This window comes from Toxorhynchites rutilus, chromosome 3 (assembly GCF_029784135.1).
Source record: "Toxorhynchites rutilus septentrionalis strain SRP chromosome 3, ASM2978413v1, whole genome shotgun sequence".
Taxonomy (NCBI): Eukaryota; Metazoa; Arthropoda; class Insecta; order Diptera; family Culicidae; genus Toxorhynchites; species Toxorhynchites rutilus.
Window position 1 is genome coordinate 77802540 of NC_073746.1, and position 27810 is coordinate 77830349.

Below are 27810 nucleotides of genomic sequence, written 5' to 3' on the forward strand. Positions count from 1 at the left end.
TGGAACATACAGAAGTGGAATGAGATATTATGAAAGCCGCTGTCTGTGGCCCTGGACGAGATAGGTCCTGTGTCATGTATAGATGAAATAAAGAAAACAAAACTCACCAATTTAATATAAGTTTTTTTTTATTTCTGTATTATTATAGTGACCTTCAACACGTTTGGCTGGTTCGTCACTTTTACCTTCAATTTCTGAAGAATGTTGAGAGTGAGAATTGAACTCGTGACCTTCAGCGTGAGAGGTGTGGATGTTACCACTACGCTAGATCGCCTCCTCATTTTATATAAGGTAGTTATCATTATCGAACACAATTATTAGTTTTTCTCACCACAAAATCCATGTTACTTTATTGTAGAGAAAACATATTTGAAATGCAAAAGGTAATTTTCTTTTGTATGTTTTACTCTCTGAGAATGTTTATTCAACCCATTCCCATTTTCGCTTCCAATTCAACGGAACACGATGCTATATGCCTCAATGCGAATTTCAATTGGACTAACAGCACTCAAAACGATATGTAGAGCATATGGCATCATTTATTCGAATATTCCTTCACTTTTCCAATTTTTCTCGACGCATGAACTTTCCTTGGGTGAAAATCAATACAACAAAACAGATAGATTAAACCGGACGATCCGTTCTCGAGCGGGGATACACGTTGTTTCTAATGTATGAAAATTGAAATAAATAGTTTCATATTTCAAATCATTTTAACTACCTACCATATACAATTTTACACTAACACTTGTGCTAAATATTTCACAATGCATGATCGGTCATTGATATGCAATTTCACGAAGCAACCAACATTATAGTTACAAATTTAATTTTTATTTGCGAGAATTAATCGTATCACTCACCTTACTTGCAATATAAAAATGTCCCGACTTACATGAATTTGCAATCTCGATTTACCCCTACTTGGTTTTGAAATCTGTGATAAGGAACACCTTTCGATGGGAACAAAAACTTCCCTAATGCTGTATTTGAATGTCGATTTCTCCGGGCACCTTGGTTTTGAAGTCTGTAGTCTGTACAAAACTCTCGTAAATCTATCAGGAATAACTGAGCAATAATTGTTAATACGGAAGGAAGCTTCTTCAATCTTTTCATTTTTGACCAGTCAGAACGAGGTATTTTCGTTTGGATAACGGTTGAGATTTTTCAATTGTTCTATAGTTAGTTTCATGCCATATATTATTTATTCAATAAAAAAAAAATGTTTTGATGTGTCAAAATCGATTGACGCGAATCCATTATGAAATGATTGAACAATAAGCATTTGAAATTGAATATTCTTCGTGATGCGATCGGTTTTCGTTTCTCAATTTGTACCCCCAATATGTTCCCGAAAGACGTAATCCTACATCAAAAACCGCCAAGGCATCAACGAAGCTGCCTCATAAATATTCCCCCATTGCGGCAATTCTTCAGTTCAAGGTTTATTATCGTGCCGAAAGGACATCCAGGTTGTTAGCTTCAGAATTAATATGCGTGTGCCATTGGCACGGCACGTATCATGGCACGACAAAACTCTGTACCATTTGGTACGGCACAGAGCTGTGCCATGGTACACTTGGCACGGTTGATACAGTTGGCACAGATTGGCACAGATGGCACAGTTGGTACTCTTGGCACAGCTGGCACGTTTGGTACAAATGGCACGGTTGGCACGGTTGGCACAAATTGGCACAGTTGGCACAACTAGCACAGATTGGCACAAATGGTACGTATGGCACGAATGGCACAAATGGCACAAATAGTACAAATGGCACAAATGGCACAAACGGCACAAACGGCACAAAAGGCATAAATGGCACAAATGGCACAAATGGCGCAAATGGCACAATTGGTACAAATGGTACAAATGACACAAATGGCACAAATGGCACATTTGGTACACTTACTACGAATTGTATGTTTTAATGCACAGATTCAAATCCCTATTTCTACGAAACGGTTCTGTTGCTTGCCCTGTTTGTATGTTTGTATGCAGGGAATCGATTCAGTGCTGGTTTTTCAAAAGTGAAAATAATTATTGTTTCCCGTTTATTTCCCTGATTACTAGCGTACCGACAGACTTTTTGGGCCCCACAAGAAAAACATCCGAATCGCGCTAGGCGACGAACTTAAAAATAGAAAGTTTACCCCCTTCCTGTCAACACAACTTTATCTCTGCTATCATCATAAAACTGCGTGTCCCATTGTCTTGAGAAGCCAAAAAATAGCGGACTGCATATTTTCTCAAAATCCCATCAATATGGGTATCAAATGAAAGGGCTTGACTAGTAGAACACAGTTATTTATGAAAAAATGCAAATAAAAAATGACCGCCACCACAAAATGGCGCCATATATTGTTTTCAAAACCCCATTAATATGAGTATCAAATGAAAGGGCTTGACTAGCAGTTATTTATGATAAATTCATATTCAAAATGACCGCCACCACGAAATGGCGCCATAAATATATTTTTTTTAAATCCCATCAATATGAGTATCAAGTGAAAGTCGTCGAATATACAGTATATTCAGACACTGGAACACCTCCGACGTCGAGTTTGTCTTGATAGAGGTAACCTGGCGCCAATTATATTGCGACACGACAACGTTCCTTCACACACGTCGCGTGCAACTGAGACTCTGAAAAACCTGAAGTTTGCATTAATTCCCGACCTTGTGTCTTGCAATTTTTTCCTCTACTAGAGAGAGAGACCTTAAGGATAATCATTACAGCTCTGACAATGAGGTGACTATCACAAAGCATCATCTTTCAATGGATACGCGTCAAAATTTGACAGCAATCGGTTGATTGGTTCGTGAGTTACAGCATTGAGAGTGAAGCAACTTTTGTTATTGTGAAAAAAATGGAAAAAAACGAATTTCGTGTGTAATTGCATAATTTGGGCTTCGAATTGCTTCCGCATCCACCGTATTCTCAAAATCTGGCCCCAGCGACTATTTTCTGTCCGCAGACCTGAAGAGAATACTCGCTAGCAAGAAATTTAAGACCGATGATGTAGTGATTACCGAAACTGAGGCCTATTTTGATAAAAAAAAAACGAAAGAGTACTATAAAAATGGTATCGAAAAGTTGCAAGATCGCTATAAACGCTGTATCGCCCTCGAAGGCAATTAGGTTGAATAATAAAATTGAATTTAGCAAAAAAATTGTTTTACTGTGTTATCTTATAAACTTTTCAGCCAAACTGTTAAGGTGGAAAACCGATTACTCGCGGTGGACTCGAGTTTAGAAGGGTGACATATTTTTTGAGGAAAACGATGGGATATAAGGGATTTTTTACAATGTTGAGAACACACTCAATTCTTAAATCTATTCGTATATCTATTGTATATTTACATTTCAACTTATTTTACTGTTTATAGCAAGGGGGTCAATTGCTCGCAATGGAAGAGAAGCAGGGTTATCTTCCATTGCGAGCTTCTCAGCCGGGCTGTTACATTCTACTTTTATCAGATCAAACTTATGTTGGAAATAGCCAGGTTTATTGCAGAGTGGACCAATGGCATACAACCGTAGTGACTAGAGAGAAGCCACGTTTTTGTGACAACCCGAAAATGGAAGGAATTTCAAATGAAATGTTGGATTTCTCCGCATCAGAAGATTCTTCCCTTTGTCCTCCAGTAAAGACTGAAAAATATAAGAGCAGTATGAGCGAGCGAAACAAGAAACACATTGCAAATAAGCACGAAATAAAGCGTTTCGCATTCTTTGCCATTCACGATTATGCTCTAATTTTTACTCCTAGGAAACACTTTCCAAATTAATTTTATAGTGAGGTGTAATATTATCAGGCATTAATGCAACAGCAACAGGGGCTATGTATTTGCTAGATTTTAAATAATAATATAATGACTTTTTTCGTACTCTCTGCGTTCTAGACTTTTAGCGCCATTTTGAGTTTTCATTGCTTTAAAAATAGAAACAATTTAGTTGATCTATATGAAAAGTAGTTCGATGTTCTTCTAGATTGCGAAAAATTACAAAAGAAGGCAATTTTATTTGATTATGGTATGTTCATCAAAACTAATTATATACATTGAATCTGCCTGTTTACTGGAAAAGTCGGGATATCTCAAGAAACATGAAAACAGTGAAAATTTAAATATATTCCAAATACAATTATGTTGTTTTCAAACACGCCCTTCTCAAAAGTTGGTGGATAAATAATAAAATCGTTTCAAAAAAATAATATTATAACTAGTGGTCATTCAGATAACGTTTGATATGTTCTCCTGAAACTTGATCTAAAATTAGGTTCATCGGTGCATAACCTCATGGAATGAGACATTAGAGTAATGTTCTGTACCCGTGTCCTAAGTTTAGTAACGATCACCAAGTCGCCTTTAGGCTTCCATTTCAGCAATGCAGTATGGGTCCGCACATTTATCTGGAAACCTACTCCACGGTGATATGAAACGTTGATGCCACGTATTCTAGAATACAACATTATCTGTCCCGATATTATTCGGGGTTCTCCAAAGTTCTTTCAACGGTATTCACTGAGCCTCAGGAATTCGAACGTCTTTCGTCGATTTCCAATTGGGCCATCTTACTCTGGTCAAAGCGTTCCAAGTGCTAATTTGTGTTTGTTTCATGCTGAAAGGTGATGACGTTAAATCAGTTCGTTTAATTGTTATTTCGATTACCGTAGGAATTATGTTTCAGGGTCAGTGCTCCATAAGTCAGAGGTCCACTATCCTTTACTGTCTTGTCTGTCTAGCTGCGAGAATAAGCGTATCGTACTGGTGGATTCCAGCCAAACGCTGAATAAGCGGATTGAATAATATAGTTTCGTAGTTCTACGTCAAAAATGCGGTCGTTTCCAAGAAACAACCTCTTACATTTTTTTTGTTTTAACGTGGGACACGTCTAACCGGAATATATGGGGGGTAAAATGAAAACCTAAACACAGAACATGCAGGAATAAATGAATGATTTCGAATGCTTATAACTCGAACTATTCTCAATAGTTCGGAAAGATGTTTGCATCAATTGATAGGAAATACTTCTACGCATAACAAATAAATGGAAAAAGTGCACCCATGGCCGAGTGGTTAGCGTCTCACATTATCATGCCGGGTGTTCGGGTTCGATTCCCGTTCTGGCCGGGGATTTTTCGTCAAAGAAATTTCCTTTGACTTGCACTGTGGTCTCGCGTATTCAAGAGCTTGCCCCTCTGATTACATTCAAGGCGTGTTAATTGGCTTAAGGAATCTCAACTAAGTATTAATAAATGACGCTAGTTAATGCATACGTTGAGACGGCAAAAGTTCCACCGGGAACGTTAACGCCATTCAAAAAATAAATGGAATGTTTTTTTTTTCATGAGATAAACAATTGAATAACTGTAAAATGTTAAGCGCTATCTAAACGCCCTAACTGCCCCGTTTTGATTGGCCCGATTTACGACTTCCCCTACACAGCCATCAAAATCAAAGTACCTGAGGAAATTGGATATCAAAATACATGCAAGTTGAGGGAACTTCTGTTCCTGCCGACATGTGTTCCCTAACACAGCCATCAAAACCGAGTTATCTGGAGAAATTGGCATTACAAATACATGCTAGTTGGGGGAACTTTTTTTTCATTCGTTTCATTGTTTCATTCATTCAATAATTCAATCAATACAAACAAATGGTTACTAAGCCAACATTAGTCTCACGTCAACCTTGCGGTTATATCATAACCACTAATTTTGTGGACTTTCTCATTACATCAGCTTGTAACTATTCTAATGATTCCCGTCCAAATAATAATGAATAGCCGTCCGAATAAACGATCTGGTAACGGTATTTTTGTGTTTTGTGAATGACAGTGACAGTGACAGTGACAGTGACAGTGACAGTGACAGTGAAATGTGCAATTTTACGAGGTTCGTTTCGAAGGAACGAGCGTCTTAAAACTGATGCATAACCCACGAGAGTAGCTGTTGCGGGGCTCACCTTAATATAATCTTGGTCTAGATCATCCCTTGCGATGTCAACAGAGAGAATAAGATGGGAGGAATAAAAATGGAGTGTGAAAACAGTAAACACAGTTAACAGACAGGAGAAAGGTCGGCAAAAGAACGGGACGAATTTAACCAGAGGTCAATCCAATACAGCTGTGACGGAGTGCGAGTCATGTTGGAGCTACCTAATCGAAGAAGTAATTCCACCCTCGCATTTCATTTGCACGATTTCTTTACTCTTCCACGCCAGTGTGCCTACCAATTTTCCCACTGTTCATTTTCCGCCGTTCACCCGGTCCGGGGCCGGGTGTCGATGAGTGGGTGGTAAAAGTTGGCCGCTATTTCCGCTGCCTTATTTTCGTCCCGCACACGGTCAGCTTCTGTGCCCCTCTCGCGCCAGCCAGCGGAAAGAAGTTTCCTTCTAAATGGCGCAAATTGGGCAGACCAGCGAAGTCGCAGACGAGGACGAGGACGAAACGGAGAGCGTTGGATGTGTGCTGTTCGGTCGGAGTTTAAGCGGCATGAGAGCAGCGCGAGGCCATGTCTAGCCACCACAGAAACGCAAACGAGTACGAGCGACTACACAGCGAAGCAGCGCGTGTAGAGCATCGGTGTGGTGAGTCACGAAGTGTGCCGTGTTAGATGGACTGGAGCAGGGTGAGAGGGTGAGAGCGAGAGTGAACTAAGCGCGGTGCGGGTACGGGTGTGTGTGTATATACACTCCGCGCTCTATAGCTATAGAGCATCGGTAGATGTTTGAATCAGGAAACATATGTGTATGTATAAGTATGCAGGCTATGCTCTCCCTCTCCGATCCTTCTCGATGACCGCTTTTTGTCTTATTTCTTCGTCTTATGTTTGGTTTTTTCTACTCTTCCATGTTCAGAGCGAGAGCGACTCGAACAATTCGGAGGAGACTGGCAACGGAGTTCGCTCACTCAGTTCTCCCTTCGCAATCAACGTTGTCGCACGCGCGTCCGTTCAAGCTGTGTTTGCGGATTATATTTTGGAAGAGTTCGTCTTTTAGCTGTTACCGCTCGTGGAGGAAGTGATACAGGAGGGGTGGCAGTGTTCCTGAAGTGGGTGCCCCATCGTATCCACCATCCATCCTTACAACCGCTGACGGGTTCCAAGAGGAGCACTACGCGCGCCGTGAGCTTCTTCAAACGTTCGCTGCTCGGTCGGTCCGCAGCACGATCATTAGTCTGAATGATTGTTTATTTTGTGCAATTTCGAGAAGAAAAACCAAAATGCTTTAATTAATTTAATTAAAATCCTCACTCATTACTGTGTGTGCTCTGCAGCTCAGTGTTTTGCTGTTTTTTTGCATTGTGCCTCTGAAGAAGAGCGAAGAACGAGAGCAAGAAAAGAGTGTTTGTGTGCACTATGTGTGTGTGTATGTTGTGATACATCAGAAGTCCTACGTCCTGCGAGCGATATGATCCACACGCGTTCCTGACGAGTCGCAGCTGAGAAAAGGTCCGTTCCGAGTTCAACTGTTTTTTTAGTTTTAATTGTGTTCCCTTCGTTCGTTCGTTTTCCCCCAAGTTCACACTTGAAGTGATTTCATAGCGGAATTAGTTCACGTACCCTACACTAAGCGCTGGCACCAACAGAGCCAGCACCAGCAGCAGCAAAAACTATTTGGAAAACATATAATGCTTGGACGAAAAACTGAAACCCGACCAGAGCCAACAAAATCCACCGCAGAGTGTGAGGGAAGGGAAAAAATTGGATGAAACATTCACTAATTGGCTATTTCTCTCTTTGCTATCATTTTATGTGTGTCCACCTCCTCGTCGCCACCTCGCTCTGGCGCGCACACCATACTCGTATATTTCGGATCTTAGGTCCACATCCCGACGGCTCGCATTATGCTGCGGGTGGCGTTGTACGTCTGTGTGGGTGAGTTGGTGTGCGAAGAAGGGACACAACCAGTACAGTTCTCCGGTTGGTACTCCGCAGACAGGTAAACACACTGTTCTGATGTTATATGCCAACACCTTTCGGTGTACGAAACACACAAAAAAAGACGAAATAAAGCAAGCTGGAAAGAACTTCTAAATGCATCCTCGCCAGCAAGCGACTGTTGATGATCACGTTGACCACACGGACCGTGGTAATGGTGACGACGACGACGACGACGACGATGATGATGATTATGGTGATGAGAGGATGCTAAAAACATCTTGCTCAAAGAGGACAAGTTGCGAATGGGTTTGGACCCGGTTGGTAAAAGGTGTGGATCGCTTACCGCGCTCAAGACGGATGAATGCTCGAGATGCGATGCCACGATGGTACGGGTATGGTCAAAATTTCGGAGTGATATGTTGAAGGTAACAAGCATTCAGTTTTGCGGCATCCGAACATTTGTGTATTTTGAATCCGGGCATTTTTTTCATTCTATTCAATATCATACCAAAACCTTAACATCTTTTGCATGTTGAATTAATGTGACTGATAGGTAATATTGTATCAATTTAGTTTAGTGTCAAGCATTGCATTTAGCTGTTGGCAAAAAAAAAATGACAAACATCAAAACAAATATTTGTGTTTCACAGACTCATGTCCGGAATGAAAGGCACATTCAGAAGATTATTTAAAATTCGGACGTATCAAAAGTAAACGATGAAATTTTTGCATAAGAGTATTGGTTCGTAAAATGAACCAATGTTCAATCTTCGATAATTTAACTAAAAACCAATTGATACTTCTTGATTATCCTTTTCTTAGAACATTTGAAGCTATTTAAGACACCCGTTTCCTTCGATGTGGATGAGACGAAGGCGTGCCATCGGTAGGCATTGTTAGATTCTTGGCAGACCAAGCATTTAACCATCAATTGTAGAAAACACGTATTTATTAAAGATACATCCGCAACAGACGGAACGCGAAACACGAGAAAACTCGTGAGCGGTCCTTAATGTGTAAAATTATTAGACCCGATATCTTCAACAAGTCATCAGTTTTGACGACTGTTCATATATTCAATGAGAGGTAAACAGATTTTATTCTGATTTCAGCGATTAATTCGTATTCGAAAGTAATTTGAGGTAAAATGAGCGACCACCGAATAACTACTAACAATGTTATGTTTTCTAACGCTGATATACCATACATGTTGTTCTTCAATCGGTTTCTTTTGTTGCTTTGACCCTGGAAAAATATGCCACCCCAACCAAAACCACACCTGAATATGTGAAGCGTTATGTGTTACTTACTACTTTTTTGTACGTATGAGAAAGTTCAAATTACTGTTCTAGGTGAATAGGTCCTGATTATTCCGCGGTGCGGATGATCCGCGAAAGTGGGTTTCCCAGTAATTCTATAAACCATACCGAAATTTGTCAACGAGTAGGTCTTGCTTTCACATTATCTGATCACTGATGTACATGACCTCACAGATGGATAGTTCAATGTTTCTGTATCGATGAAACATAGTTTTCAAGCTAAAATATCTTTTGACGTAGGACTACGTCATTGATTTCTATATAGGGGGGTCACTCTACGAAAAATGTAACGTTTATTAAGAGTTTTCAAATGCATATTACGCTGGATCGTTTTTACGATTTATGTTATAATATATACCACTAGCTGACCCGGCAAACTTCGTCCCGCCCAAAATTAATTTTTCGTTATCACATCCATGTTTCCTTACTAAGCGCTGTTCATGGGTCCAATCGCAGGATTGTTCATTGATTAAAAAAAAATTACCTTTAAAATTACCTTTTACTATAAAATTCCTAGTACTTCTACCAAAACTCGTCATTATAATATCAGATTATTTTCAGACACAATTCTCGTTCAAGATTTTTCAACCACTTGTAAATAAAACGTTTCTCCGTTACATGGAATAAATGTTTGATACCGAAAATATGATACGATAAAGACACCCCAAAATCAGACAATTCCTCTCTCGAGTTTTGCTCTTATCAACACATTCGGCGATCCATTCATATTTATATAGATGGAAGACGATATAGGAGTGCGTTTTATCACATTAAAATCCATTTCCATTTTCGAACGAAAATCAATTTCGTTAGCGCAAACATTTGTGTTTCATTTGTATGGCAGCCTCCCTTTGGAGAGGGGGGAAGTGTCGAACCATTATAGAAATGTTTATCAAACTCTAAAACCTTCTTCTTCTTCTTCAATGGCACTAACGTTTCTAGAGGAACTTCGCCGTCTCAGCGTAGTATTACTTGCGTCATTTTTTATTAGTACTTAGTTGAGATTTCTATGCCAAATAACACGCCTTGAATGCATTCTGAATGGCAAGCTCTAGAATACGCGTGATCACAGTGCAAGTCGGAGGAAATTTCTTTGACGAAAAATTCCCCCGACCAGAACGGGAATCGAACCCGAACACCCGGCATGTTAGTTATGACGCTAACCACTCGGCCACGGGAGCCTTCTGTAGAGAGGGGGAGGAGTGTCAAACCACCTTAGAAACATTATTGCCTCCAAAAATCTCCACATGCCAAATTTGGTTCTATTTTCTTGATTAGTTCTTGGGTTATGAAGAAATTTATGCCTCATTTGTATGGCAGAAACCAGCCGCAACCCCTCCCCCCTTTTGAGAAATGGAGAAGTGTCCAACCGTTATAGAAACATTTATAACGGTTTTGGTTTGGTTTGGTTTGCTTGATTAATTTTCAAGTGATGCAGAAATTTGTTTTTCATTTGTATGGCACTCCTCCTTTAGAGAGGGGGAGGAGTGTCTAACCACCATAGAAACATTTATTGCATCCTGAAACCTCCACATGTCAATTTTGGTTTGGTTTGCTTGATTCATTTTCGAGTAATGCAGAAATTTGTGTTTCATTTGTATGGCAGCCCCCCTTTAGAGAGGGGGGAGGAATGTCTAACCACCATAAAAACATTTATTGCATCCTTAAACCTCCAGATCCCAAATTTGGTTTCGGTTGCTTGATTAATTTTCGAGTAATGCAGAAATTTGAATTTCATCTGTATGGCAGCCCCCCTTTAGAGAGGGGAGGAGGAGTATCTAGCCACCATAGAAACATTTATTGCATCCTTTAACCTCCACATGCTAAATTTGGTTTGGTTTGCTTGATTAATTTTCGAGTAATGCAGAAATTTGTGTTTCATTTGTATGGGAGGAGGGAGGAGAGGCTTCGAACTATCATAAGAACCATCCCCGATCCCAAAACCCCTACATACCAATTTTCGTGTCGATTGGTTCAGTAGTTTCCGAGTCCATAAGAATCAGACAGACTGACAGACATACAGACAGAAATCCATTTTTATATATATATATATATATAGATTAAACGGCAACTTTATTCAGCTTTTTTTTTTCGCCTGAGACATCAACAGTGGAAATAATAAAACAAGTGAACAGTTTAACAAATAAAAGAGGTTTGTTTTGCGAGCGGATGCGAAGGTAAATCATGTATTATGCATCCTTTCATTCAACTTCGTTCCCATGAATGGTGTATGCAACATAAAATTGTGTACAATAATTCTTTCTATCAAACAAAATGCAAGATTTCATGCATCACTCAAATTTGCAAGATTTCATCAAAGCAACGAGGAAAGTGTCATCCATACAGTGATCGTTCGTTAATTGGGCCGGAAAATCAATACAATTATCGAATATTACTCGCTAACCGGACTGCAAAACAGCAAAAGCAATACTTCAAATTAAAGATGACATCTCTTATTGATACATAACTGCTCTTCAGCCCAGTTATCGTACGCCCTGTTATAGATAAGTCCAGTTGAAGATAGTCCAGTAAGCGAATGATTTTTGTATATGACAGGGTGACGAATATCTTAAACGAGTGTCTTCCGGGTTGCGGCAACATGGGAAATTGTACAGCGATAAGTGTTATCAATTCTAGGAGGATGGCAGCGATTATCATGCGAGGATTTATTGGGATCGGCATTACATCGCATCACAAAAATGAAACGAAGTGAAATATTGATAATCTTCATGACTCAAATTCAGAATTCTAAAACATTATTTCACCGTCAAAGCTACTGCTCCCTTTGCCTTAGAATAAGACTAAAAATAAGAATACGACAATGGAAGGAAATCGCAATACCATAGCATCCCAACAAATATAAAGCAACATCTCAATTTGATGTGTATTTTACCTCAAAATATCACGAAATCGTATTTTCAACTTTTTTTTGTCTATCCCCCATAAACTTCATATTCAATGTAATCAATGACGATATATATTTTTTTTTGTAATGTATCACACTGAGCTTGAGCTTGGGTAGACTGTACAATTCGTAGTTGCTCTCCGTGATTGACCTGAACCAACCAAATTGCACACAGAACACTCAGAATGACGCTTGATTTTTTGTAATGTATCACACTGATATTCATTAATCATTTTCAGTTAAACAGTTGAACTTCCTGCCAGAAGCTTATTTTCTTTTTTTTGTTCGTTACAAACCGTTTGACGGTTATCAGTACATATAATAAACGGCCCTTTTCAGAGCAACTATTTGGAGTTTCAAAAGAATTAAACTAACAGGCTTCTGAATAATGAAAATAATTATATTTAAAAAATCAACTGTACAGAACAATCACAGCCCTACGCCAAACTTCCATCCTTGCCCCTAGGCTCAAACCATTCTACTATTTTTTGTGTTAGCATCTCATTGTTAACCCTTTATTGCGTTATCCGCAATTTTTGTTATACGCCATAACCTTGCTCGACTATTTCACGGATAATCAGGGTTCTACTGTACCTACTTTCTCAATAATGATTCAAGCCGAAATTTGTCAGTGAGTGGTAGAGTCTTGCTCTTTTGTTTTGATCTTGCTAAAAAAATGTTCGATTTTACAACTTCATTTCTTTTATGAAATATGTACTATTTTTGTTTTTTATAATAAAAACCGTTTGATATCTTGAACAACAATTAGTTAAGCTATAATATTTTCCGAAGAACGGAGATTGTAGCGATATGTGCGCGCAGTAAACGGACATATTCCTTAGGGTGTTCATTTTGACGTAGGACTACGTCTAACCGGAAGATATAGGGGGTGAAATGGAAATCTAGGCACTGAACAAGTAGGAAAAAATGCAAGATTTGGAACGCTTATAACTCGAGCATTTCTCAATAGATCGCGAAGGTTTTTGCATCAATTGATAGAAAATATATCTACGCATCTATCATAACGAATAACATTTCATTTTTCTTGAGATAAATAATTGAATAATTGTGAAATATCAAGCATTGTCAAAATGCACTATGTGCCCATTTTTGATTGGTCCATTTTGTGCTCCTCAAATCGTACCGACCAAAACGGGCAACCAGCGGCAGCAGCGAAATAGAATAAAGCACGCTTGAAAAGGAAAAAGAAAAAAATGAACGAAACATTGGTCGCAGTCTCACACATGCGTAATTCTCGAGCCAGCCAGTCAGCTTAAAAATCCCCGCTCCGCTGCCGTAACGATCATTCTCGTTCAAACCGTACACCACATCGGTTCGCATCACAACACATCAACAAACCAACCCAAGCAGCCATGTCTGGACATGGTAAAGGGGGAAAAGTGAAGGGAAAGGCAAAATCCCGCTCGAACCGTGTTGATCTGGAGTTCCCCGCAAGGGTAGCTAGGCCGAGCGCGTTAGTACCAGTGCACCAGTCCACCTAGCCGGCGTTATATAGTTTCGGCCGCTGAAGTGATCGAGTTAGCAAAGCTGCTCGTGACGATAAGAAAACCCTCATTCGGAACAGAACACATTCGGTTCGGTGGACATCAAGACAACAGGCAGTTGCAGCGAGTGGCGAGTGGCGAGTGGCAAACGCAATCGCAAAACGGCATCAGGTAGCAGAAGAAAAAACTTTGTTCTTTATACAAACTTATCGAAATGGTTTTTTTTCAAAACCACGAGTACTAAGTTTTCTAAATTGGAACCATTCCAAAAAACAAGGCGCTTTTCAGGGCCATTAAACCTTCCAAAAAAGAGTTTAGGAAATACAGTTCAATGCTTTCTAAAACAATATCCAAAATAATAATAAAACACAAATTGATTTTTTCATAATTTGTTTGCTAGGATATGATGAGTATGTGAATTTGGCAGTTGTTCTGAGCTTATTGATTTTCACCAATTCTTAAATTGCTTCCAGATTGAAAGTACATTAATTTACACTTATCTCGACATTTAGCTAATTGGATCGACCTGCAATGCGACATATTTAGTTGGACATTTTTGTAAACATAGAGTTCGGGGTCCAAATTATGACCCCACATTGAAAGTCGACATTGTACCACTGTCATCGCAAATGTTCAATTACAAGTTAAAATTACCTCCAATCCGATACTGAGTGGTGGTAATGCGACGTGCCATTGAATGTTATTTACTGTAAAATATGTCACAAGCTGGATGGGAAGAAATTTTCCAACTGTGAAAGCTGTGGCGAGTGGCAAATGCAATCGCTAAACAGAAAGGTTTAGCCGAACAAGATGGGGATATCGAGTGATAACAAAACAATAAACTCTTTAGATTGAAGATAATTTTGTGATCCTGAAAAGGACCCTTTTTAGCCTGCATGTGAATCCAACGAGCGAACAAATCGTAATGAATGTATTTTTTTGCCATCGCTCCCTTTTAACGCTCATTCGTTCGTCTCGTTGGACTCGCCCCTCTGGCTGAGTCTGCCAATTTGTCTCTATCCTGTGAGTGTGTACCGCTAGAGTATAAAACACGCGGACCCCAAAAAAATATCTTAATTTCTTTCAAACCGTAAACCCGTGAGGTATCGGCATCGGCATCGTGGACGTAACAAAGGAGGACAAGTTAAGGGAAAAGCAAAGTCTCACTCGAACCGTGCAGGTCTCCAGTTCCCTGTTGGTCGCATTCACTGATTGCTCCACAAGGGTAACTAGGCCGAACGGATTGGTGCCGGAGCACCAGTATACCTAACAGCGATTATAGAGTTTCGGCCGTCGGAGTGCTCGAGTTGGCTTGCAAAGCTGCTCACGACAATCAGAAAACCCGCATCAAGAACAGAGCAGCTTCGGTTCGGCGCTCATCAAGGCAACAAGTAGTTTCAGTGAGTGGCAAAGTGTTTCTCCGGCACGTCACATTAAATGTAATTTACTGAATAACATGTCACAAGCTGGATGGGAAGAAATTTTCCAACTCTGAAAGCTGTGGCGAGTGGCAAACGCAATAGCAAAACAGGAAGGTTTAACCGAACAAGATGGGAATATCGAGTGATAACAAAAACACAACACCAAAGGTTCTTTTTAAAACCATCAACATATTCATAAAGAGTAAACAGTAAACTAATCCATTTTTCAGGTAGATTTTCAGGTTCACGTAGGAGAAGAAAATAAAACAACATATTTAAAATATATCTTTAACAAAAGCTGTCCCCTTTGTATAGTCCTACGTCACTCCGGTTATGTCTCCGACATTACCCACCCGTCTTTTTACCGCTCTACACTACCCGTTCGAAATTGGCAACAGATCCCAAACAATTCATGATGTCTAAATCGCACCATGGCAACACCAATGATGTCCTCTTTTATCTCCCGGGAAGCGATTTCATGGTTCTTCGAGTCCATGCTTAGAGAAAACCGTTGAATTCATTTTAATTTCAACAAAGCAATGATATTCAAAAATTTACTGTATCTCGGTACAGCCGGTAGATTATTTCAAAATGTAGTAACGAGATCTGTGAAACTGAAAAAATTAGGGAAACATACTCAGTCCGAATTTATTATTGACGAATTTCATGCCAACTCGACTGGCCGTTGGCAGCACCATCTCAGATAGCAGTGAAACGTTGTGGGTGTAAAGACATGGGTCACTTTCAATTCTATTTTGTGTTAAATGTTCATGTTGTAAAGAATAAAACTATCAAAAAGAATCGATACAATTTGGCGTAGAATTACGTCTTTCGGGAAAATACTGGGGGTACAAAATGAAACACTATATATCAGTCGTGTAACGACAATTGTCTAATTTAGAGTGCTGATTGCTCAAACATTTCTAGATTGATTTAGGATAGATTCGCCAATCGATTCGGACACATCCAAACAATCTAGTACAATAGAAGAGAAATTATCAATTTTTTAATAGTTAGCACTACCACTCTAATTCCCCATAAATTTTAATATATAAATTTACACTGGAAGACACATCCCTACATCCCTAAGTTTATATATTTTTTCTCATATCATTGACCTGAAATTTGTATTCTGAAAATATCTCACATAAACTGTAAATGACCAAGCTATTTCCTATGATCGAACTTTTATGGGTAGGGGGTATGTATTGGGCTGATAGCCCAATACTATAAAAATTAAACGATTCCATAATGGTTAAGATTACATGATATGCGTAAATGGTTTTCCATCAAATATAATTTTCTATACATTTTGTTATATCTCGTGAACAGTTAGTCTCAGGATAATATTTTTGACATAGGACTATGTCTTTGATTTCTACATAGGGGGGTAACTCTACGAAAAATGTGACGTTTCATTAAAAGTTTTCAAACGCATGTTACTCAAAATTGTTATCGCGACACATGTTGCGTTATATACCATTGGACAGCAAATTTATCCAGATTTTTTTTTTGGCAAGAGACATAAACAATGAATATGGTAAAAGAATTCAACAATTTGAAATTCAAATGGGTATGGTTTTTTCGATTTTACCAGCCTCGTTTTCCCCCACAACGCAACGAGCAATCTTTTTTCCTACAATTAGGCGTTAGCTCATAAAGTGATTAAATGCGTGTTATGAATTAATCTCATCTCCCCAAAGTTTTGACGAGAGCCTGGCACAAAAGGTTAAATATCGATAGAAATTTTATTGGATTGGAGTTCAGGTTGTTGTCCAATCAATTTGTGCTCAATTCACGTTTAACGTGTAGGTTTTGTTACTAACAATTTATGGAATTGTGGTCCAGGATGTCATAATATCGAACATGTTTTTGGTTATGCAAAAAAATGCAATTAAAGAATTTAATTGGCTGCTGATTTAGAAGTTCAAAAAGGTATACTCACGCATATGTTCATGACTTCCATTTGATGTATCAAAAAATACAAAAATACAGATTTTGAACAATGAAAAAACTCAACTCAAATTCAATTACTACACACAATCACAGTCCTATGTCAAGATCGCGTCCGTGCCTCTAGGCCCAGACCCATCAACTTTTTTTTTATTCGGAACATATCAGGAGGTGATAGAGGATCATATTCGATGAAAAAATCCTTCTTCGCATATGTTCAATCTCAACTAGGAGAGAGTTGTTGAACTTTTCTTAAGTCCAATTTTATGCCATGAACTGACTCTAATTTAGAAAGTACGCTGCTTATAATGATTATGCTGCTTATTTGAAAAATAAGTAAATTTAGCGTAGAATGCAGTTGTAAAATATTTAAATCAATGGAGCCAAGTACCTTTTAGAAGTAATGAAAAAAATTAGAATTTTGTATTTTTATGGGTCTTTATTAATCTTCCAAAAAAGCACGATAAACTGTTTTGTTTCTATCAACCAAATTGAAGCTCTCCAACCACTCTACCTTCCTTTATAACACACTGTTATCCTTCTTGTTATCTTCCACTAATTTAAATGTTTCACAACACAATGTTATGCCAAATTGTTTTATCTTCAAATGAAAGGAATTAAATCGTGCCAAGCAGCGTACTTTTTGAATTGGAGTCAGTTGAGGGCAAAAATCTGTCTCAAAGAAAGTTCAATAATTCTTCCGATGTTGAGATTCGACCATAAGCGTGATAGATTTTTGTCATCAAATATGATCCTTTATCACCTCCTGAAATATTCAGGATCAGCTACCTAACAACCTGCACATAACAATATTCCAAGTTGCAAGTTATAACGGGTTTCAATATTTTATTCAATTTATGAGAAAGTTTTCTCAACAGTTTAAACATTTATTTAGATCTTCATGGCAAGTTAATTGATTTCTTTTTTCTTTTTTCATAATTTTTCATTCGATAAAATAATAAATGAAAATAATCATAAAAATAATCGAAATAACCAGGCTGAGTAGATTGCTATTGTGGGAATATATTTTTAAAATCTATAGAAACTTTGAAAGCAAACCAATAACACTTTATTTTTTCTTGCGGTGTATTTTGTCTAGAACGCTTACACACATGAAACTAAAAATATGTACGCACGATATCCCTGAACATGAAATCAGTAGCTTGAAAATGGAATAATTTATATCGAAGCTACAGCGATTGGAAATCGCTCAAAAAATTCGGCTTTTTACTCCTCAATCCTTTGTTAAGTGTAGTTCTATATATATCAGTGCATACTTCCTAATTTTTCTTTTCTTTTTTGAAATTATTTTTTATTAATAAAAAATAATCTATGCATAGAAAATTGTTCTGTTAGTTTGTGTGTCGTTCAAAAACACGAAAATTTCGGTACTAATGGAGCTCATATTATGACACAATATACAATCCCACTTCAAATATTGTTGTTGCATCTGTCAACACCTCAGGAAGCTTCAAGATTTCCAGATGAAATAAGCAAACTTCTGAAATAATGCTGTGAACGTAAATCAACTCCCTAGTACTGAATATGTGTTCTACATTATAGCAACACATTTTTTTGCAACTGTTTAAAAAATTGTGAACTCAAATTGATGATGATTTTGAATTCATTTATTTTTTTCGATTAGGGTTGTTCAAGATCAATCTTTGGAATTGTGTCGTTTTATTCGAATTTAGATTGTTCAACATACAACGCGTTTCCGTCTTTATATAGCCTTTATATCTTCGCAGATAGTAGAAAAATAAAGTATTTCAAAATGACCATATGAAAAAAAATTAAAATATGAAACATATGCTTTTTATTGTTCTCATTTCTTCGCCATGAAACCTCAATGAGCCATAGCAAAGCATAGCAGGGTACAGCTAGTAAAATTTGAAACAAAATAAACTTAAATGGAATTAGAATTCAATTTATGTACAATTCAGTTATCTTCTCAATTATTCTAATAAGATGAGGAGAAATATCCACGTAGACAACAGGGGGAGTGGTATGAAAATGTCCACGCTTGTTCACGGAGGTGGAGGGGGAGTCTAAAATCGTGCTTTATCTATCCACGTGGTATGTGAACAGTCCCTAATACACAACATTTAATTCTGCATGTCTGGTTGCAAATGTTTTGTCCAATACTGTATCTGGTCAATCTGGAAAAAGAGCAAAAGGTTTGGTCTGAATTGACTGTGATGTGAAATAATAGAACATTCAATTTCGGTAGACTTTATATCTGCATATGCACTGTTGTGTCGGTTAATAAGCAATATCCAACCAAAATGGATATTCAACTAAAGTAGATGCTCAATTATATTGAGTTCAATCCAACATATGCCCATGTTGTAACAGCAGCACACTTCAACAATAACTACAGTACAAAATTTGGGTAAAACACTGAAAGATGGTCGGTCGCAATTGATAACGCCAATTGTGCGAACACAGAGATGTTGTCATCGTAATTAATTTCACATCGAACACAAATTGCAATTAAGCTACTTATTCGCACTGCAAGTCAGCTGTCAGTCCCGCTTTGAAGATGAACATTTATAATTCCTCATTAAGGTGCACCTCATTAATCGAGAACTGTACCAATGCCGTCGGCTTCTGCCGCAGCCGCCAAGCGTTAATAATGATTAATACAGCTGATTCCCTCCTGATGCTCTCACTCTCGAGATTCGACCCTCGCTTCCCCCACGCCCACCGACCCTATTCTCCCCCTGGTCACACTCTAATCCCTCGGTAATTACATCACGGTCAATTGTATCGAATTTTTAATTTACGTTCCATCAGTAATTCCCCGTTTTTTTTTGTTGCCTTCCATCGCCCATCCGTTCGTTCTGTTCTGGCTTGGGATCTCCCTTCTGTCCGCCGCAAGATTTGGTGTGCTCTCACTACCACATGCCGTGGTGCACAACAACACAATCTCCCAGGAACGTCGGAGTCCTGTTTGGGAATCCGTTCCGTTCTCACCAATACACACTATGGCCTGCCAAATGTTGTCCCATACCGACGGATTGAATCGGTCGGTCGGTCGTTCATTATTTTAGCCGGCTACCGTCTCGGAAGGGTCGGTAGCGGTGAGCGCTGAGTAGTGAGCTTCTGCTCATCGTTCACCACTCCCCAAGTGATGGGTAATGCGCTGTGAGCGGTTCCATAGTTCCACAGAGGGTAGAGAGCATCCGAGAAACCAGCATGACTGAGAGAGCATAAATTGGCGAACACGAATGCGATGAGCATAGCCCGAGTCGAGTCAGGGGGTGTCGAGTGTATGCGAACTCGAAGTTGCCTTCATTGCTCAACATCATCGTCTAGCGGAAGCATCACATATCTGGGGAGGGCTGCTGCTACTGCTGTGTTGTGTTGCCATAGCATACAACTCGCGCGTCGTTCTGCCAGGTAATGTGTACGTGTTTTACGTAGCATTTTCGGCTCCTAGGGCGGCAAAGCATAACAACCAAGGGAGAGAAGCTGTAGCAAATAGACGTGTGCGCTTGTCGGTGGTCGGTAGCAGCGAGGAAAGAGAACACGAATCGGGCAACTCGTAAATTGGTTTATTATCGTGTGCAAACAATAAAGCAATAAATTTATAAAAGTATTAAATCATAAAACGATAATTAATTTAATTAAACTTTTCAATGGCAGTTGTGTTCTGTGTTCGGGCGTGTGTTTGTGTCTGGGCCGCCCGGTTCTCGGAGTTCTTCCCCCCACGAGTTGTTATTTTCGGACATCCCCCATCTCCCAATCCATCCCACTCGAATCTGCAGACTATCGGCACTTTGAGAAACTAATTATATTTATCTTTCTTCTCCTCTCTGTCTATCTCAACAGGAACGGCAGCTAGAGACGAAAAAAAGGAAGACCACTAAGAAGTAGCTTCTGATCCAATCAACTGGCGGAGAAGCAGTGGCAATTGTCACCGGGAGGAAAATCCAGCCGGAGATCACACACACAAAAAAACAAAGCGAACGCTGAAAAGTTGTCCTCCAACTAGCGCGGATCGTTAAAAAGAAATAATGGTACCCCCGACAGCAGGACAGTAGTGAGTTCACAGTGTTACCCACTAGTGCACCCGCGACAGAGGGAAGTGGGACAAAGAAGAACAACAGGAAGAAGTTCCAAGTGAAAATATTTATATGATTTTAATGAGAATCAAGATAAGAAATAATAGTTGGAAAATAATAAATAAAGGCAAACATTAGCTCTCTATCTATCGGAGTCAAGTTCGCGTAGACTCTATGTGTAGTGTAGTGTGTAGTGGTACTACAGTGGTGATACCACAGCTGAAGTTGACTATCGAGTCGAGTGGGACCAATCAACCACAACCATTGTCGCGATTGTTACGTTTGTGAGTTCAAACGATTTGGGTGTTTCGAACGCCCGGACAGTTTGCCTGGAGTTGAGCCACATACGCGTTCAGTGTAGTGTCTGTGTTGTCACCTTCCCGGGGCCGCCCTCACACATCGGTACTCGGAAGACCGCGCGCGCAAATTGCTGAAATGAAATATATTTTGCGAAAATTGAAATTTATTTAGATAGCTAGAAAGAAGTGCGGTAGAGAGGGAAGCGAGAAATAAAAAAAAATATTTATAAATAATAGCCGCCGTGAAAATAACAGGCAGCTGCAGCGAGAAAAAAAGGAACCCAATGTGTGGAACGGGGTTTTGAAGCGTTATTGTGTTTTAGAGAAGGAAAAATAATAAACGAGGAAAATAGTGGCGGAAAAATCTATCAAATTTTTCGGGTTTGCAACGTCCGCCCTCTCCTTCCCAAGCTGGCCAATGCCGGGTCAATAGAATCAATAAAATAACGAGCAGTTCGCGCGTCATCTCTGCCCGCGCAGAAGATACGCAAGAGAAGATAACAAAAAAAAAGTGCATCCAAGTGGCAGCAAGTTGAACCTGCAAATTGGCGAAGAGGAACGAGTTTTCTAATCGTTGAAGAATTGCTCAGTGTGTTTAAGTGCTTTTCTGTTTATGTTCGTAAGATTTGCAACGTAGAAAAAAAAATCAGTCAGTCAGTCACTCGCCAGTGGAAGAGCGCAGAAGACGCACAAGAAGAAATCAAACCGTGTGCTTCTCGAAGCGTATTTTCGTTCCGTTGTTCTGTTTTGTTTTTTTTTTTATTTATTTCGGTTCCTTCCGATTCTTGTTGCTGTAGCATCAGCAGCGAGTCCGAAAAGCCGTCAAGCTGGCCGCGTCAATAGCAATGAACCCGCACTACCATCCGTACTCGGATCTGGGCTCCTCGCCCCACTCGCCCAGTCCGGACAATAACAATTACCCTCAGCTGACGCCACACCACAACGGTCACGGCGGCGGTCCGGGGGGCGCCGGGAACCCGATGGGGGTCAGCCAGATGGACAGCCATGCAGGCTTCCACGGGATGAATAATGGCGGCGGACCGGTGAAACACTGCGCGGGATGTGGAGGTGAGTACTGTGTGGTTGTGTTCGGTGTTTCCAACGCAGGGTCACGAGAACGGAGGGTAGGAATTTATCTACGTCCGTCATGACCAGCAGAGGGTTTGGATTCGCTCGTGTTAGTGCGATTAATTTAGGTCTTGCAAAACAAAAATAATGCTATGAAATTACATCTGCCGATGATTCAATGAATGCACCTATCATGTGGGTGTGAAGGGATGCACAGTTGCGTCTCTTATACTGCGAAAATAACATTGGTCGATTATCATTTATTGATCATTTATTTAAGATTTAATGCCAACTCGTCTTAGGAGTTAGCAGCACCATCTCAGATAGTAGTGAAACGTTGTGGGTGTAAAGACATGGGTCAATTAAGCAACTTTGCATACTTGAAATATTCGAAAAAGAAATAGACTACTTTTTGGAAAAAGACCATTTTTTCTTATTTTTTTACAAAAAAATAATAATTTAAAAGCCATGATGCCTACAAATTTCTTGTCAAAGAATGAAATGTAGGAAATTGTTTGAATTTTTACAAAAAAATACCAAAAAATTTTGGAAAAAAATTTCGCTGACATTTTAATTAAAAATTAATTTAAAAAAAATTAACACTAATTTTTCTTAAAAACGTATTTTTTTAAATTCCCAAAAATATATATGTGAATAGCCCTTACAATTTCCAACAAGTCGCCCATACATCGGAAGATAAGAACTTTTACAGGGAAGAAGTTTTTCGAACAACAACTTATTCATGTTTTCTTTGAAAAAAATACAACTTATCCTTATTTTTTTTAAAGTCAAGATAGCGATATACTGTATTCGACAAAGTTTTAGATCTTGTTAAAATATAAACTTTTGTCGAAGACATCAACTTTCTATCTTTTATAGTTTTTGGAATATAAGTCATTTTTGAATGAAGACTCCTGAAAAAAATAATGTTTTGCTCGTAACATTTTTGTGTGTAAATTCTCACGTTTGACATGTTCTTGACATGTTTCTAAATAGAGAAAAGTTAGCAGAGCATGTAAATTGCGATAATTTATACATAAAAATGTTACGAATTGAACATTAATACAATTTTTTCAAAGAAAAAAAAATTAAAAAGTTTTTCGAACAACTCTTTCCATGTAAATGTGCCCATCGTCCGATGTATGGAAAACTTGTTGGAAATTTTAAGGGCTATTTATATATATTTTTTTCAGAATTTTAAAAGCATATGTTTTCGAGAAAAATGAATTACAATTTTTCAAAATATTTTTTTTCAACGGATTTTTTTTTCAAAAAATTCTTTCATAATTTTTAATGAAAACCAAAATAATTACGTACATTCCATTCTTTGACTGAAATTTTGTAGGTCTGATAGATTTTTTTGTAGTTTTTTTTTAAATTTTGAGTTTTTTCAACTTTTTTTTGGAAACTCTCAACTTAAAAACAAAAAGTTGGTCAGAGAATAAAATGTAGGAAATTACTTAGGTTTCCATTAAAAATTATCAAAGAATATTTTGGAAAAAAATTTCATTAAAAAAAATATTTTGAAAATTATAATTCATTTTTCTCAAAAACATACTTTTAAAATTCTGAAAAAAATAGATATAAATAGCACTTAAAATTTCAAACTAGTTTTCCATACATCGGACGATGGGCACATTTACATGGAAAGAGTTGTTCGAAAAACTTTTTCATTTTTTTTTTTCTTTGAAAAAATAGTTTTAATGTTCAATTCGTAACATTTTTATGTATAAATCATCGCAATTTACATGCTCTGTTAACTTTTCTCTATTTAGAAACATTTCAAAAACATGTCAAACGTGAGAATTTACACACAAAAATGTTACGAGCAAAACATTATTTTTTTCAGGAGTCTTCATACAAAAATGACTTATATTCCAAAAACTATAAAAGATAGAAAGTTGATGTCTTCGACAAAAGTTTATATTTTAACAAGATCTAAAACTTTGTCGAATACACTATATCGCTATCTTGACTTTAAACAAAATTAGGATAAGATGTATTTTCTTCAAAGAAAACATGAAAAAGTTGTTGTTCGAAAAACTTTTTCCCTGTAAAAGTTCCCATCTTCCGATGTATGGGCGACTTGTTGGAAATTGTAAGGGCTATTCACATATATATTTTTGGGAATTTAAAAAAAAATAGTTTTTGAGAAAAATCAACTTTTATTTTTGAAATAACTTTTTTTCAGCGAAATTTTTTCCCAATAAAGTTTTGGTATTTTTTGTGAAAATTTAAATAATTTCCTACATTTCATCCTTTGACAAGAATTTTGTAGATATCATAGTTTTTAAATTATAAATTTTTGTTAAAAATACGTAACAAAATTTGGCTTTTTCCAAAAAGTAGTCTAATTATTTCTCGAATATGTCAAGTATGCAAAGTTGCTTAAATGACACATGTCTTTACACCCACAACGTTTCACTACTATCGAGATGGTGCTGCCAACGGCTAGTTGGCATGAAATTCGTTCATAGTAAAAGAAACGAATTACATATGCAATGTTATTCAAATTTTTGATGGAATGTGCTGTTTGCAAATGTGCAGACATTGGCGCTAAGTGCGTCCGACGAACATCTTAGCTATTGGGTTCTCGTTCAGTTGATCTGTCGATGTTTGTTTTCGAACAAATGATCTTTATTTGCTCTCTCTCTCTCTCTCTCTCTCTCTCTCTCTCTCTCTCTCTCTCTCTCTGTTCTAACCTAAATTGAAATGGAGTAAAAACTACATCAAAAATTTCCCATGATATTTTATAAAAATATGTTATTTCTTCTATCAGATCAAATAAAATTTAACATTAAACATGGTGATATTTTCGATCATAATTAATTCGATTTGAAATACAGATCGGGCTCGATAGTATATGATTCCATTAAATTTTTTTATAGTTCAAATACAGCTTGTTTCAAGAAAAAAATATAACATTTCAACGTTGAAGTGAACTATTATAAGTACATTGAAGTAAAAGTCGTGATTTTTGAAGATTCTCGAATTTACGAACGAATTTAAGAAAGATGGAAGCTGGATGTCAAGGAACAAATTGTAGAGCGGTTATAAAGCTTTAATTTAGTTGAAAGAAACAATCAAGTTTCAAAAGAAAAGAATTATAAGATTACGATTAGGGTAAATGATCTTGGTTTGTCCAATTTAGGGTGTTTTCACGCAACTAATAAAATCGACTTTTCTTCATGAAAATCACACATAATCAAGACGAGTTAGGGTTTGTTGAAAAACTCTAAGTCTCTAGTTTCTAATTCTACCATTGTTCCGTCTGCTGGGAACTAGGGGTGGACTGTATGTAGGATGCGTTGATCCACTCTTGGACACAACGGGTGCGTGGAAGGAACCCTCGTGTTCCTCACGCCTTAATCGCCGGGTGGGAGCCCCATTGGCTCCGCTCCGTGCATGGACAACTCTCTACATGCTCTGAAAAGAGCATTTTTACTCTTTCGGAAATGCTTGAAAAACTCTTCTTTACTTTATGGATTTTGGGTTTGAGTAGTGCGAGATGGAGACATGGGTTATGTTTTATTTACACTGCTTTCATTGTAATTATTCTCACTGAATTGTTTAAAAACGTTAAAATTCACTCGCTGCTGCTGCTGATGTTATATTTCTCCCGCTGCTGCTGACGCAGTACAACCGCTGATGCAATGCTGCTTCTTCGTATTTTTCTTCTTCTGCCACTGCTGCTGACGTAACACTGGATCTGATGTAATGCTGTTGCGACGCAATACAGCTGCTGACATAATGCTGCTTCTTATTCTTCTTGCTCTGCCACTGCTGCTGACATCATAATGCTGCTGGTTCAATGCTGCTGCTATTTATTCCGCTACTGTTGATGGTGTTCACTTTTCCTTGTTTCTTGTCACACGGTCGAGATAAAACTGAATGAAGTTCGCGGTTAGTGCATCGCCTTATATACCCTCATTTGGGCAAGTGCATCGCGACAAAACTAAAGTGGGCGTGGCTTACGGAGCGAATACTTTCCAGTGCGTTTTTCGGACTGAACAACCATTAGGCGTTGAAATTATTCAAATGTTTATGTTTTTTAACGATTTTTCCCAAAGATAAATTGTGATTATGGTTTGTCCATCTCTGATCAGGGTTTGTCCAGCTTTATAAATCATTATTTTTGACTGAAAAAATTCGAATTTCAAAGTAGATGTTGCATTCATCATTGCTTGAGTTTACTGTCATTATATTAATCCATTCATAATTTAGGCTTTCTTCAGAATATTGCCTTTTCTTGGGCATTTTAAAAGTGTTACCCTCAACACACTCAACACAGAAAAACTTTATTTCTGCTATGCGCGAAGGACACAATAAACAAACTGTAGCGCGCCAAGCGGTTGCCATAGAAATCATGTGGACAAAATAACATCATGATCATGATCAGAATTTATTTCATCAAAATGCGTTAATTTAATGGTTTAGCTATATAAATCTGGTACAAATGGTGTGCAAACATGATGTTTACAATATTTGTAAGTGTCATAAAAGGTCGGAATACGTAACAAATAATCATCTGGTGATCGATTAAAAGTTAGCTCGAATGAAGGGCGCATTGACACCAATAGAAGGTGTATTTTATAATCCTTTAAAACATGTGATTCCGTAAAAATATACTTTTAAACTACTGTAAAAATAAAAGAAGTGCTGAATTAGAACATTTAAAAAAGGGGACAAACCAAAATCATTTACCTTTCTGCAAAAGGACCAAAAAAAAAACTTTTCGAATGAAGTGTACTGTGAAACTGAAAGTAGCAATGTGGCTGGAAGCTGTTTCTGATAATATCATACGAAGGAGAATTATAAAATATAAATTTGTCTCTACATTTTATCGAAAGTCTTCTGCCATACCTTATATATTCTTCAAATTGAAAATGTAAGACATTGCAAAAATGCGAGGCATAAGTTACAATCTGCGTTTCCACATGTACAGATCTCTCAAGTAAAGCACAACTTTTTTCTGAACCGATTGAAGACAACAACAGACAACAGATCTTTATCATAAAATACAGATAGGCACATATTTTCTAGAGTGTTGAATTTATAAAAAAAATTGTCAGTGCTTATACAATCATCTATTGGAACGAATGGAAACAGACCGAACCGCTGGAAAACTGATTCCGTGCCCTAAACGTGAAATCATTTTGGGAGTAAAAAACATATTCGGAATCGGTGAAACGAAGTTGGATGCCTGAGAAAAATTTTACTTTTTCAATATTCTTTTTAAGAACCATTCCTCGGAAGACGTCGAGCGATTCTTTTTTTTACGACGACAACATGAACGAAATCTTGAAATCTAAACTTTTAATTAAACATTAACTTTGACTGATAGAAGCACTCGTTGCAATTTTTCCTTTCTAACTCCGTGCTCGGC

General features: G+C 38.0%; 1 protein-coding gene across 10 annotated transcripts in view; it reads left to right on the forward strand.

The window, feature by feature from the left end:
- The window catches only part of LOC129775022 (LIM domain transcription factor LMO4), a 967612-nt gene that overhangs the window by 858429 nt on the left and 81373 nt on the right, over positions 1 to 27810 (forward strand). For 5 of the 10 annotated variants that reach the window (XM_055779176.1, XM_055779177.1, XM_055779175.1 and 2 more), the window contains one exon: positions 20825 to 22424. In XM_055779176.1, the coding sequence (XP_055635151.1) occupies positions 22202 to 22424 (223 nt within the window). In that variant the 5' untranslated portion in view covers positions 20825 to 22201. Of the gene's footprint in view, positions 1 to 148; positions 292 to 6915; positions 7456 to 7487; positions 8313 to 20277; positions 20393 to 20564; positions 20589 to 20824; positions 22425 to 27810 lie in introns of those variants that run through there. The other 5 variants (XM_055779181.1, XM_055779180.1, XM_055779183.1 and 2 more) reach the window with 5 other exon arrangements.